The following is a 15,536-nucleotide window of genomic DNA, read 5'->3' on the forward strand; positions in this document are numbered from 1 at the left end:
GTTTTTTGTATTTCCAATTCAAAAATTAAGATAGCATGAATGGAATGGTCATACAGAATAAGGAATATTGTATTGTACCTTGACATTTATAAAACCATAAGTTTTTCTAATGCAATGCTCACCTCAGCCTCATTTGGATAAATGCTGGAATGTTTTGCCATCACATGACGATCATCTGATGTGTCTGGACGTCTCATTGGCTACAAAAACATATGAAATTAATTATTTGAACTTCTGATTTTTTTGCACACAAAAGATCAATAAAATGCAATTCTAGGGTTCTATGCTTCACCGATTACTTGAAGTCAATGTAGCAATACTGTGTTTTCAATTATAACAACATGTGCTACTAAAAAAAGATTAAGCCAAGACAGAATGAACAGAAATTCCACGATTTGATCATATTTTCACTGCATGTTTATTACCATGTCCTTTAGTAATATCTCTTTATGTTTTCATCACTCTATACTAACTTAATTGATACAACTGTTTCGATCAAATTACAAGTTGGATGTTTTTTTTTTAATCATTTCTGTTTTTTTTCTTCTTCTTCAACTAATGGTATACTAATAAACATCTAACAACACATGATTGTTGAATAGAATTAGAATTACACTGCCCACATCTGTTCAATGTAAATATTTTGACATTTATTCATGGTATTTGATCCCTTATATAAATTTACCACTACTGTCAGTACACCAATTTCTTATAATAGATAGTCTGTAATTCTTTTTTTCATGCGCAAAACACAATGCGGACAACTATAAAAAAAAAAACCAAAAAACCTCATCATTCTAATCATTATTTTATGATTTAGTTTGTATTCTGTTCTTTAAAGAGATGCCAGTGAGTATATTATTCATTATATAATTTCATATGCCTTTTCTATTTATTTTCTAATCAAATATTCTTTGCATATGTGATGAACCATAGGCATATCAAATTTGAAACACCCAAAACATTACAACTTAAAAACTATTACATCTCTTTTCATAATGCTAGCAAGACAAAGGTTTGTTTGGCTTGCTTGTTTTGTTTGTATCAATGTTTGCTCAAGCATTGTAATTAAGATTGACATCTGGAAACAACATAAAAAGGCGGATTTAAACTTGTATACATTATATTTAAATTTGATTGGACATTAACAAATAATCAAATTTACCTATACACAGGTTCAACTCCGCCTTCTTATATTGTTTGCAGATGTCAATCTTAATTACAATGCTTGAGTAAACATTTATACAAACAAAGCAAGCAAGTCAAACAAACCTTTGTCTTGCTAGCATTATGAAAAGAGCTGTAATCCATGATTTACAGACTACTATCATCAAACGAACTTGTAGTTCATGAATTTCGGTATTATGTTTTGACTACAAAATTCCTATACAAATAATGTAATCTATATGATCTTTCCATACAATTTGTCAATCTGTTTAACATGTATTTCAATTTTAAACATAACTTACTCCCATTGGACCTGCCCCTGGCATAAAAGGGCCACGTGGCATCATTCCTGGTCTTCCTCGCCAGTCATAATAATCTCTTCCATCCCAATACATCTCTTCTTCCATTCTGAAAACATTGAAAATCTAATGTGTCATTGGGTATACATATATAATCAGGCCATTAGTTGTCCCGTTTGAATGGTTCTACCTTATGCTATTTAGGGTCCTTATATAGCTCACCGCGATGTATGTGTTTTCTCATCATTAAAGGCTTTACAATGACCTATAGTTCATATATTCTTCATGCTTTATTCTTTGGTCAATAGTTGTCTCATTGTCAGTGATACCACATCTCCTTATTTTTATATATACTTTAAATAATTTCATGAATGAAGCTCTGTTACCTATCTACCATAGATTGGTCAGTCCTTTCAAGCAAATTTCTAACAACAAAAAACATTTCACTTTACAGTAATATTTAAACACTGATTTTCATGAAGTTGCAAATCTGGATCTGTAACCGACTTGCTTTCAATTTATATGTGAAATCTTTTCATTGTTCCAAGTTCATGACTTTTAATGAATGTGGCAATCAAAATTACTCCCCTTATGTCATTTTAATCCCAAAGATTGAGAACTATGTCAGCAGAGGGCTCTGAAGTTTTTAGTCTTGTAAGACATAAATGCTGCACAAAATACATATTTACAAAAACACATGATTTGAATGAAGGTTCTTCTAGTATTGAGAAATGATACATGTTTCACAAGATCCCTTCAATGTTAAATAAGATGTCTGTTGAATACAAATACATTTAAAAAACGAAAACTTGTTCATAGCCTTTACCTCATTTCTTCCCGCCATCTTGCTTCTTGTTCTTTCCTTCTCCAGTATTCCTCTTTCTGCTGTTGTCTTCTCATCTTTTCTTCCTGAAGTTTTCGTGCTCTAATACTTGGCTTCACTTCTACTTGAAGATGAGGATCAACTTTTTTCTGTCAAAAATATTTATCAAATGTATATCAATTAAATAAAACTTTCCAGAATAAGGTATTTGATTTCTAAACTAAAAAAAAAAACTGAAAATAAAAAATTCTGCACTTTCTAATAGAGATCACATGTGTTTAACTAGATTTATACATTTAAATTAATTCTATAAAGTGCTCTGAAACATTCCCCTCTCAACCCTAATATCTTTCTTCTGGAACAGCCATAAAGCAAATGTGATTTAAGCAATATTATTGTCCATTTTTGGTTTTGTACTTGAAAATTGTGTCACCTTGTCAAAATGAATGTTCACTTCTTATTTCTTATAGATCTTAAGTTGACCCTCCAATTGAACCATTAGAAAGAATGAGGTTGATTTTCATTAAATATCTAAAATCACAAGTGAATAGATTCTAAAATCTAAATTGTGACTAAAGACCACACTTCAAAACATAATGCTTTTATGCAGGGTACACAAAAAATTTAAGCAAATTATCAGATTTTAATGTGATTCAATGACCAAGTAATAGACCCTATTGGATAGACAGCCACTTATTTCAAAACACTGTTAACAAGACATACCTTATACTGAAGTCTGTGACGTCTTCCTTTCATGTGCATGTCTTTAGCATTAGGATCATTAAATTTACATTCACATAGTTTGCAGTTGAAGCTCACAGTCTTTCCATGTTCATTTTTAACTTCCTCAATGTATTCATGTCCTAATAAGATAAAAGTTCATTGAATTATTTACTCATTTAAACCTCAATATCTAACGACTACAACATTAATTTAAATAAAATGCTCCGCAGGGCGCAGCTTGATACGACCGCAGAGGTCGAACCCTGAACAGTTGGGGCAAGTATGGACACAACATTCAAGCTTGATACAGCTCTGAATTTGGATAGTGATTAAATATTTGACACAGCATAGGTTTCTGACACAGAATGAATGTGGTCCAAGAACTTAAAAATTTTAAATTGGACATTCACCTATTATGGTCCAATATCCAAAATCTAAATACATGGTTAGATTCAGCATATCAAAGAACCCCAAGAATTCAATTTTTGATGAAATCAAATAAAGTTTAATTTTGGACCCTTTTGACCTCAATGTGGACAAAGTTGATAACGGGGCCCAAAAATCAAAAATCTAAATACATGGTTAGATTCAGCATATCAAAGAACCCCATATATTCAATTTTTGTTGAAATCAAACAAAGTTTAATTTTGGACCCCGATTTGGACCAACTTGAAAACTGGGCCCATAATCAAAAATCTAAATACATGTTTAGATTCAGCATATCAAAGAACCCTAAAATTCAATTTTTGTTAAAATCAAACTAAGTTTAATTTTGGACCCTTTGGACCTTAATGTAGACCAATTTGAAAACAGAACCAAAAATTAAGAATCTAAATACACGGTTAGATTCGGCATATCAAAGAACCCCAATAATTCAATTTTTGATGAAATCAAACAAAGTTAAATTTTGGACCCTTTGGACCTCAATGTGGACCAATTTAAAAACGGGGCCCAAAATCCAAAAACTTAATACACGGTTAGATTCAGCATATTAAAGAACCCCAAGAATTCAAGAATAAAACCCCATTGAAATTGATCAAGAAATAAGCAATTTATACGAAGTATCTTCTTTTGCACAATACTGTACAATTGACAATTTCTTGCTATTGCGCAATATTGTGCTATTGGATATTTCTTGCTATTGCGCAATACTGTGCAATTGAAGATTTCTTGCTATCGCGCAATACTGTGCAATTGAAGATTTCTTGCTATTGTGCAATACTGTGCAATTGAAAATTTCTTGCTATTGCACAATACTTATTATATAATAATTTACACATCCTGTTTGGTGTGTATCTCCTACCATATCATTATTATTTGCTTTTAAATATAAATCAGAAATAACCAACTTAAAATGGAAAATTTTAAAAGAAAAAAAAAGGAAAAAAAGAAAAAAAAAGAAAAAAAAAAATCCCCCCCCCCCAAATTTTTTGATCCCCTTATGATTCATCACCCCCAAACTCAATCCCAGCCTTCCCTTTGTGGTATGGTACCTTGCAAGTTATTGTCTGGAAACTAGAAAAATGCTTATTTTTGGCCCCTTTTTGGCCCCCAATTCCTAAACGTTTTGGGCAATTACCCCCAAACTCAATTCCAGCTTTCCCTTTGTGATATGGAACCTTGTAGTACAATTTCAGAAATATCCAAACACTTACACACAAGTTATTGTCATGAAACTATAAAAATGTTTGTTTTTTGCCCCTTTTTTGGCCCCTAATTCCTAAAATTTTGAGGCAATTACCCCCAAAATCAATTACAGCCTTCCCTTTGTGATATGGAACCTTGTGGTACAATGTCAGAGAGATCCATACACTTACACACAAGTTATTGTCTGGAAGTTACAAAAATGCTTATTTTTGGCCCCTAATTCCTTAACTGTTGGTACCATAACCCCCAAAATCAATCCCAACCAGGGCTTCCAAAACGGTCATATATTCCGGACTTGACCGAAACTTTCATAAAAAGACCAGCTGCTCTCAGCCTCAAACGGTCAAATAGAATTGGTGTGCCACATTTTGTTATTCAAGGCATTTTCATGAAACGGTCATTTCAATTTTTACCAACTATCGATCGATAAAAATGTCCGTTTGGGGCTTTGGGCATGTCCGTTTGGGCATTTTAGTTTATAATTGTGGCAATCTATTTCACAAAGATATTTCGGTCATAATTGGGTTTAATAAAACAGAAGCAGCATATTTCAGATACTTTGAAGTGTCTCAGTTAGTCTAATCCTCTGGGTACATAAATGTACGGCTTGGTCTTTAGCTTGTGTACATCAATAAAAAGTAGAAAAAACACGTTTTCTTTTATTTAAATAACAACAAGCTGTCAAACAATTATCCCTTCAATAAGTTATATTGAAGCCATAAATCATTCACTGATTACAGGTTTGTTACCTTTGATGAGGTGTCCTTAGCTTATCTTTATCAATAGAATTAATGATGCATAACAATGTACATAAAGGTAATCCGGTAAACGAGGTCAAACATGTAAGCGTGTATGGAACAACATCCTATTTAATTACGCTTTATAGATATTATTTTAAATGAGCATTCAGTTTTAAAAGTATCCTGATATTTAAAAGTTATTCTTCAAATAAGGATATTTATAAATGAATAAGTATGATATATATTATTTTATTTAACACTGTACATCGTGTTAAATACTGGGGTACTCTCAAGGGGAAAATTTACTAAAATATATAGGAAAAACCAATGGACAAATTTCAGTCAATAAATGATTTAACTAAGTTAAATGGTGCCGTGATCACTTCTTAATTATATCAAGAGAACAATGCCTGCTCCGAATTTATTCAGACAATTTCCGATGTTATAGAGAAAGAGGTGATGTCCGACGTAAAGTTAAGTCCCGCCGTGGGAATTATGATCGACTAAGGTGTAGTCTAGGTATTGACGCTTTAGATCAACTTATGATGATAAGCTTAGTAGGTGTAGATGTTAAAGACTTTGACCCTGTTCCTGCTATCCGCAAATGGCAATCCGTTCGTAACCGCCATGTTTATCAGAACAATGCATTTAGCAAGCTCATGAATGTAAAATCTTTAATTAGACTAAATGAACTCTAATCTTGTGCTGTGATCTGTGCTTCTTTTCAATGTGCTCATTGTAATATTTATTGCGTGTGTTTGTCAGCATTGTGCTCTTCTGACATTTTATTGTTGTTATATGCTTACATAAAATATCATGTTGTTATTCATTAAATTATTTATCAACTGAGTATGTTTTTATTTATTCCTTATTTTCTAAATCAGGTTGGGAAATTGTACAAAGAAAAATGTTATCACTGTTCAGTAGATTTTACACGGTTTAAAACAATATCCTTCATCGGGCCTCCTCAATGTTATCTATAAATACCGCATCAGTTGTAAAAGTCACGTGGTCAGGTAATCAATACACAAAAAGAAAAGTATCACGTGTATTGATGATCAAGTTGTACTGCAATTAAAGCCAACATCAACAGTTTCAAATAAGATGGCCTTAATTTACAAAGTGTTAAGTACTCACAGAGAGAAGATAGATTATATAAACAGAAACAAAAACATGAGAACAGTCAGGTACTGAAGCTGATTGATGCAATGATGGTTACTGTATTACGATACACAGAAAAATGACACAATACCGAGGATAATATTTTATTTATTTTTAGAATGAAAAAAACAAAACAGTTATAAATAATTTTATTGCATATAACACTACTAATTATTTAGACACATATATCAATTTATGCATCCTCTCAGTTACATTTAAGTATCCAGCTGATCATTGACCGTCAAAAATATTTCTTTGAAAAATGTCCGGCTGTCGTCAGGAAATTTTGGAAGCCCTGATCCCAACCTTCCTTTCGTGGTATTGAACCTTATGGTAAAATTTCATGGAGATCCATTCACTTAAACTAAAGTTAGAGTGCGAAAACCAATGTGTCTTCGGACGACGCCAACATCATACCAATATACGACCAAAAAATTTTTATTTTTTGCGGTCGTATAAAAACCGTAACTTTTCATCTGTAACATCACTAGAAAATACTTATAAAATTTAAAAAAAATTCTATTTTGTGTATCCTCAGCCAACTGCATTTGAAAAGCAACACACCTCATACATTTATGTGTTCAAAGACTATTCTCCATTAAAAATTGTTTGCTTATAAATCATAACAAAAACACTCTTCAATATCTTAGAGCTATTGGTAGTTTGTATGCAAACCTAAAATGGTAAATGACTCTACATCCTGTAGAAAGGCTGTATAAATCAAAACATCAAAACGTTTTCATTAACACATTTCAACAATACAGGTTTGTATGCACATACACATTTATGAAAAAGATTAATGTAATACAAATTCATCAAAGTTTATGAACAATATTTCATGTTATGCACATCTTAAGATACTTCACATTGGTACTACTACTAACCTACTGGAGCTACATCTTTCTCTCCCAAAATATTCAATGGACCATCATCTTTGTCATCTGTAAATATGTATATTTACTTAATCAAGGAGTACAATATTTACACAAAATTGTCTCAATATGAACTAATAAATTGCTTCGCCGAGAGCAGCTGGATACAACAGCAGAGGTCCAACCCTGAACAGTTGGGGCTAAAATGGACACAATAATCGCGCTTGATACAGGTCTGAATTTGGATTGTAATTAAATATTTCACACATAATAGGTTTCTGACACAGAATAACTGTAGTCAAAGAACTTAGAATTGGTTATATGATTTGAATTTATATTAAATTTTTTTGCTTTTGTGCAATACACTATGCTGTTGTGAATTATACCCCCCCACCCCCCATTTTTTTTGTTGCTTTTGTGCAATAAAAAAAAAATAGTATTCGAAGAAATTTTCTTTTTAATTTCTGAAATCTGAAATGAGAAAAAAAAAAATGTCCCCCCCCCCCCCCCTTTTACAAAAAAAAAAATTCTTTCCCTCCAGATATGGTCATTATCTCAATTCAAATTTCAAACGAAATTTGCAACCAAAATTACCCATTTAAATACATCATAAAAGTCTTAAAAAGAAAATGACATACATAATCATGTCTAAAATTAATTTTCCTAAATCAACATTTTTAATAGTAACTTCTTAAAATAAATTGACAGCTAATCATCTCAAGACAATACAAAATTTCTTTATACATAATTTAAAAGCAGTGTAAGGGAGGTAATCCAAACACAAAACATTGTACTTAAAAGTAATTATCCGTTAACAAGGAAACCCTTGTTTTTCCCCCTTTTTCCCCCCCAATTCCTAAATGGTTTGAGCCATTACCCCCTAACCATCCCTTTGTGGTATGGAAACTTGTGGTATAATTTCAGAGAGATCCATAAACCGTTCCACAAGTTATTGTCTGGAAACTAGAAAAATGCTTATTTGGGCCCCTTTTTGGCCCCTAATTCCTAAACTGTTAGGACTATAACCCCCAAAATCAATCCCAACCTTCCTTTTGTGGTTATAAACCTTGTGTTTAAATTTCATAGATTTCTATTTACTTATACTTAAGTTATTGTCCCGAAACCAATTGTCTTCGGACGACGACGACGTAATACCAATATACGACCGCAAGATTTTTTGCGTTCATATCAAAAGAAATTCAATGAAGCATGACTGCAAATGTAAAATTTAATGGTGTATCATAATTTCTTGATCGTAAATAGACTTAATAAAGTTCGGTTGAGACAAACTTAAGTTTGAGTGCAGAAAAGAAAAATCTTGAAATATTCCAAGTTATAATGGGCCATTACTCTAGAACAGTAATTGACTTACTGTCAAAATTCCAACTCTGTCTCCCAGTTAAAGTTAGAGTGCGGAATCGAAAATGGGACGGACGAACGGAAAGATGGATGGTCAAGGGTAACACTTAATGCCTCTGTTGCCTACAACGGGGGCATAAGAAATATACTGTCAACAAAGATAGAAATGTAAAACCTGTATCCAGCATTTAACAAAATTTCTGACAGGAAAATAAACTGAGTTTTCATGGCTTCAGATGTGTGGGTGCAAGGGTCAGTTTATGACTATCCTGTAGGACAAAAAGTCAAATTTTCCAGTAGAGTTTATCCAACTTCATTTGATTCCTTTTTTTCTTATTAAAACAATAGAATTTAATATATCATAATTTCTCATTCAAATTTGTATATAATCATTTTTTTTTTACTTAGTCTTACTATTTATACAATTCTTAACCCCCCTTTATTTATCAATAGTTCAAAAAGGGTATTTTACACTTGAAATGACAATCAGTGGATAACAGAATAAAAAGTTGTAAGCTCCATGTGGTGTAAATTAGTAATTTTTGTGAGAGAAATTAAACTTAAAACAGAAAACAAAATCAAACCTTCAGATGTAGCAGATGTATTCATAGGTTCTTCAACTTTTACTTCCTCTGTCTTTATTCCAAGAATTTTCAATTGTGTTCCTCCTACAATATATAGAAACTGACCACTGTAACTTTATATATTAAATGAGAAAATAGGTTGCAAATTCTATATTCTTCTCTTCAGCAGTTGCAGCAATAAGCAATGAATTATTTCATACACCTTTCCATTGAACTTCAAAAAATATTTGAGCCAGCAGGACATTTCTTATCTGGTATTTAATCACTTTACACTTAGAAACAAAAAGCTATCATGGTAAAAACAATGATTGACAGAAAAATATATTAAATTTTAGACTTTTGATATCAATTCGATGTTCTGGCGTTAACTTTCACATTGGCATTGCATCATTTGATGTGTTCAACATCAGCGTACTAACATCTGCCTTATGCTTCATTAATGCAGTACACGCAGTTAGGAACTTTATTTTTTGTTATTACTGTGCTTATTCAGTGGGCTTTGGAGTATCACATTAGCAATGGCTAAAACAGTTTACCAAATTGCAGTTTGAATTCTTCTTCAACAAACTGAAGCAATTTGTTGGAGAAGAATTCAAACTGCAAATTGGTAAACCGTTTTAGCCATTGCTATTGTAGTACCCAAAAGCTTACTGAATAAGCACAGTAAAAAGCATATTTTCCTAATAATTGATATAGACATGACAATGGTAAAACACGGAATCTTAGTACGATTATCAAGCAAAATAGAGTTTAAGTTGTTCCTTCCACATTATTTCTTCAAAGAAAATAATTGAAATGAACAAAGATCAAGATATCAATGATATTTTCAGTATTTTGGAAGAAATTGGATGCATAATTAAGACTCACACCTGTGCACACTGTGGTTCTGTCGATTTTTCCACCTGCATTTATCTCTGATTTTATTTTTTACCTATATACTTATTGGTTATGTCACTTTTATGACCGGAAATGTGTGGCTGTTTAAGACAAAAGTTCAGGTCAAAAACATCGCATAAACCTGATTTTTTGTTTAAATCATGTTATAATAGAAAACCCACATTTGAATTGTTCAGTCTTAACACGACTAGAAGAGAAAATAAGATCCTGGAAATTTACAGACAATACAACCATTCAAGAAGCTATGCTTTCCATGCAATAGTGATCTAGATATTCTATTTGGTAAATATTCTATTTTCAAAAGAATATGTTTCAATACATGATACTTTAAGATTGTATTGCATCTTTTTTTCTAATCTTCATTGCCATATTCTAAATGGATTCTGGACTGTTTTATGGCCCAAACTTTTCTATTTTGGAGATTTGCTATCACACACAGGCAAAAATCTTACCAACAAATGTAATCTTAGGAGTAGCTGCAACTTTCTTTGTTACAGTTGGTACTGTGACAGCAGGAACAGGCTTTATACCTGGCTTCACTCCTGTTGTTATTGTTGTGGTAGAAATACCTGCCTTGGCAGTAGAGGAGGTTGCTGTTGATAATACTACCGGATTAGTTGATGGAATTGGCTTTCCAAGTCTTGTGTGAAGTTTCAAAACCTGTAACCACACAAATATTATATATTGATAGTAAAGGCAGTTAGTGATTTTTTCTCTTGAGTACAGATTTTGCAGTTTTATGGATTTAGAATTGACACTATCATCAGGGATGTCAATGAGTAATTAAACTGAATACTGAATACCAAAATTCTACATAATACTCCACTAATCCAATTTTCTGTTTAGCAATGTCCCTTTTTTTCATTAAATTCATTTTCTAGTGAATGCCCTCAGAGATTTAAACAGTAATAAGGGATTAATCATAGTTAAAATAGCTTTCGTATGGACGTGCATAATTAACATTCAAAATGTCCCTAAATCTTCCTTTAGTCAATATTAACAAAGTGCAGAGATATATCATTAAAAGAGGTAGGCCACACACGAAAGCAGTCTGCATAGGCAGGCACTTTTAACTAAATGTGTCTTAACCATTCCTGCCACATCGATACTGTCAGAAAATATTTTCCTCTTCATGGCCATTAGTTAGAGAGCTGGGAAACTGACTCTAACCTAATAAAATTCAGAAAATAAAACATCTTAATAACAACAAATTCTTTGCATCCTGTCGTGATCCTCAGTGAAAGGCTGAACACATCAGTGACTTCTTATCATTACATGTTTACCTTTGTAAATGTGTTTTTTTTACCGTTACAAAATGTATCTTGTTTGACTTTGTAATCTTTTATATTCAATAGTTTATTAAATTATTGAATAGATTATTGTTTACTAATTAGTACATGTAGTAAATGAGCTATTAACTATGTAATATAATTCTTGGGACTATTTATGATGTAGTGTGTTTAACCTCCATAAGACAATGACCAATGCACAGAGTGTAAAATTTTCTAAATTGTATCCCCATTTTGTAGATATTTGAGTGAGTATAACCAACCAGTACTAGATCAGAATTCTTCAACAAGTTGACATCCCTACTAAATACAAAAGAAGATTTAAATATAAAACTTATGTTTGAAGGGACATGGCCTTTAAAATGTGTCTAAACAGAAAAATTTTCAGTTGTTTTGATAAAAATGTATTCCCCTCATATTGATGCTTCCTGTATTTACTTTAAATAATAAAAAAAAAAATCAATCTGATCAGGAAGCTTTGAAATTGTAATACTACCTTTTGATGTTTAGCTCCTCTGATATGAGCAGCATAAGCATCTGCTCCTGTACATGTTACATCACACAGCTCACATCTCAGCTGATTCTGACCACGAGGGGTTGATGATGAAGAAGTTGTAGTTCCAGTTTGGCTTTTCATAGCAGCCTCCTTTTTCTTGTGTTTTTGTCCTTCCAAATGTTCTCTGTAAGTCTGTAGGACAATTAAAACTTGTAACTTCACATAAGATTAAATTCTACCTTTCTTACTTATCCATATTTTTCATTTGACACATTTCAAACAATGATGAGAAAGAAAAATCTAAAACTCAATTAAAATCCCTTTTTTAAAATTTATTTACACCTCATTCAAATTTTGTTTTTGCAATTAATGTTGTAGTCAATAAGTGTATGCTATTCCACATTTACCACTGTAAATCAACTAGTATAATCATTGTTTTCCCATTTTGTTACACAATGACAAGTAAATAAAATAATTCTCTGCACACAATACATATATAAAATAATACTCTGTACACAATGCCTATATAAAACAATCTTGTGTACTAATGACAAATTATATGTAATTTATTTTTCATTATATAACATGAAATCTTAAATTAAACAAATTACATGTGTGATCTCTTTATTCTCCAGTCATCAATTGGAAGAATTGCATTTAAATTTAAGAGTTACTTCCCTTTGACCTTTTACTTTTTAGTTTTTTTTATAATAATATAAAGAATTTATAAACAGTTTTATACCTGTGGTCCTGCACAGCTAATTTTACAAACATCACAGTAATGTAGCTGTGGTTGTTTAGGTGGCATTTTGGTCTTTGTTTTCACACCAACTTTAACCTTGGCAGCCTGTTGCTGTTGGTAATAAGATGTAGCTGCCGAGTATAAAGCAGCATCATAACCTGTACAGAAATATAAAATACAAAGTCAAAAATAATTCTCTGCACACAATACATATATAAAATAATACTCTGTACACAATGCCTATATAAAACAATCTTGTGTACTAATGACAAATTATATGTAATTTATTTTTCATAATATAACATGAAATCTTAAATTAAACAAAATACATGTGTGACTCTTTATTCTCCAGTCAAATATTGGCCTGCAATCTTTTTTAATTTAACTATTTTATCATGTACAATACTGGATTCAAGGATTGTTTACACCATGGTAACACTGATATATACACATGATGGATGGATTTTGTACACTCATTATGTACATAGTAAGAAGTTACAGGACTTCTCAAGGAAATTAAGATTGTCATAATATAGAGATTTATACTTTTAAGAATTCATAAATAAGGTAAAAAATTTCAGAAAACACAAATCTTAGAACATATTGTTGTTCAGAATATTTAAAATTGTATTGTGGAACAATTTGCTGGATGTACAGCAATGCACAGTACTATTTAGTGTAACTCAGTTTATTGTGACATCTCAATTTAATATGATGAGGTTAACTTTTTTTTTTGGTCATTATAGAATATAACAAGAAGACTGCGATAATGAAAAAAGAACAACCCAAATATGAAGTATCAAAAAGTTTTTTGGTCATATAATTGAAACATAAAGCACAATCTTTTCGTCATTTTTGCTCTACACAAATCACCAAAGTATCAAGACTACAAGTTATATCATACAAGTATTTTGAAAAAAAATAAAAATAAAAAAGATACAAGCGAAGCATTAAAGAATTGTAGGCCAATTCATATTTAATTGTGGGTTTGGTAACTTGTCACAAATTATAGCCTACTTCCTAGCAACTTTCGTCAATGTCTTGAAATTCACTAAGCAATGAACCAAGTAGTTGATAAAAGTCTGTGCTTTATTCAAATGTCGGCACAATTTTTCCTTTTATTCTTATCAATGTTTGACACTAACTATAAAAGTCAAGACAAGATTTTTTTTTAAAAACTTGCCAATGAATTATTTCAATTGATAGATATTTAACAGAAGGAAGATACATGTAGATAACTCTTTAGAGGATTTTTTCACCAACATATTTGCTGGGTACTTGTTATCATCTCAAAATCACATTTTCATAAATTTAATTTAAAAATAAATGGAGAATGTGTCCAAGGGACACAGATGATGCCCCCGCTTGCATATAACGTTATAAATGCAAATAACTCAAGAACAGTAAAAGTGATGCAACCCAAAAATCGAACTTGATCTGTGTTTTGTGGTAATTAGCTACGACGGGGGCATAAAAAAACATCTCGGCTGTATGGGTAGTTTTTTAAGGAATATCAAACATTCAAATGAATATGAATAGCTTGATTCTTTTACCAGGTATATTTTGCTATCAAACAGTGTCAAAAAGCATACACACAAAAAAACAACATGCAAAATTTGTGAGTGCTTCTTCTTCAACATTTTAAATGAAATCTAACATAGCAAACTATAACACTGATAATGAAATGTCAGAAAATAAATACAAAAGCATGAAACACTACCACTTCTCAAACAACATGACAAAGTTGTTATGACCAATTCAATATAAAGCACAAATTTCACATGTGGTCATCAAAAATTATCTATATAGAATACTTCATTCTGTTCAGTTCAGCCTATGCCACTCATGTATGTTAACTACACTATTAAAATATTCAGCTTGTTCAAATTTCTTTCAAATTGAACCTCTTTTTAATTTTTAATATTTCTCAGAACTGTATGTTCTTTCTTTCAAATAACAATTGTTAAAATACATTTTCATGGAATTCAACAAACTTCAGATCTCAATATAGGACCATTTCAATACACATGGAAAACTTCAGGAATTCAACTATTGTATCAAAAAAACTTTTCTTTTATACTTTCAATCTAAAATTTACAAGCTAAATACGACAAATTTATGTCTTCTTGGAAATACTTGATGACATAACTGGCATAGACATAACCTACCTTTTATGACCACTGGTTGTACTGTTTGTTTTATGGTGGTGTAGTTGGACACGCCTTGTGGGGCTGAAATGTGAACATCAAGGGTTAGAAAGTTAGCCAAACCAATCTCCTAACCAAGCTGTGATTTCCTAAATTGATAAACTTGTTCTGAATCAATGCATTCTCAAAAACATATTTTTGAAATACTTTAAAAGTATAAACCAAAATTTGTTGTCTTTTATCATCTTTTATGGATATTCTGTTGATGCATAATTGACATACAAGTAAATGAATAAATTCTGTTTAGGTAATTAAAATGCATATATGTTGATACATAAGTGGCTAAAGCCTAAATAAGAAACAAGCATCTAGTCGAATATCCAACATCATTGTTTTTCAAAATAGTATAGAGTAAAAAAACTTGACTTTGATAATAAGTATGAATCTATGATCATTGTTTACTTGTAAATATGCCAGATTTACAGTTTGATGCCTCTACTGTAAACTATCAAATTATCAATTACATTTCAATCTCTAATTTACTGATTCAACAAGCATAACAGATAATAATCCTATATGAAATTCAAAGT

General features: G+C 31.3%; 1 protein-coding gene across 1 annotated transcript in view; it reads right to left on the reverse strand.

The window, feature by feature from the left end:
- LOC127734994 (zinc finger RNA-binding protein-like) overlaps positions 1-15,536 on the reverse strand; it is a 47,030-nt gene that overhangs the window by 19,004 nt on the left and 12,490 nt on the right. Inside the window, exons 5-14 of the mRNA XM_052245053.1 lie at positions 14,968-15,030; positions 12,800-12,957; positions 12,058-12,249; positions 10,725-10,932; positions 9,376-9,459; positions 7,445-7,501; positions 3,013-3,152; positions 2,293-2,438; positions 1,470-1,575; positions 123-200 (exon numbers count right to left, since the gene is read on the reverse strand). Of these exons, the coding sequence (XP_052101013.1) occupies positions 123-200; positions 1,470-1,575; positions 2,293-2,438; positions 3,013-3,152; positions 7,445-7,501; positions 9,376-9,459; positions 10,725-10,932; positions 12,058-12,249; positions 12,800-12,957; positions 14,968-15,030 (1,232 nt within the window). The remainder of the gene's footprint in view (positions 1-122; positions 201-1,469; positions 1,576-2,292; positions 2,439-3,012; positions 3,153-7,444; positions 7,502-9,375; positions 9,460-10,724; positions 10,933-12,057; positions 12,250-12,799; positions 12,958-14,967; positions 15,031-15,536) is intronic.

The sequence above is a fragment of the Mytilus californianus genome, unplaced genomic scaffold (assembly GCF_021869535.1).
Source record: "Mytilus californianus isolate M0D057914Y unplaced genomic scaffold, xbMytCali1.0.p SCAF_3, whole genome shotgun sequence".
Classification (NCBI taxonomy): Eukaryota; Metazoa; Mollusca; class Bivalvia; order Mytilida; family Mytilidae; genus Mytilus; species Mytilus californianus.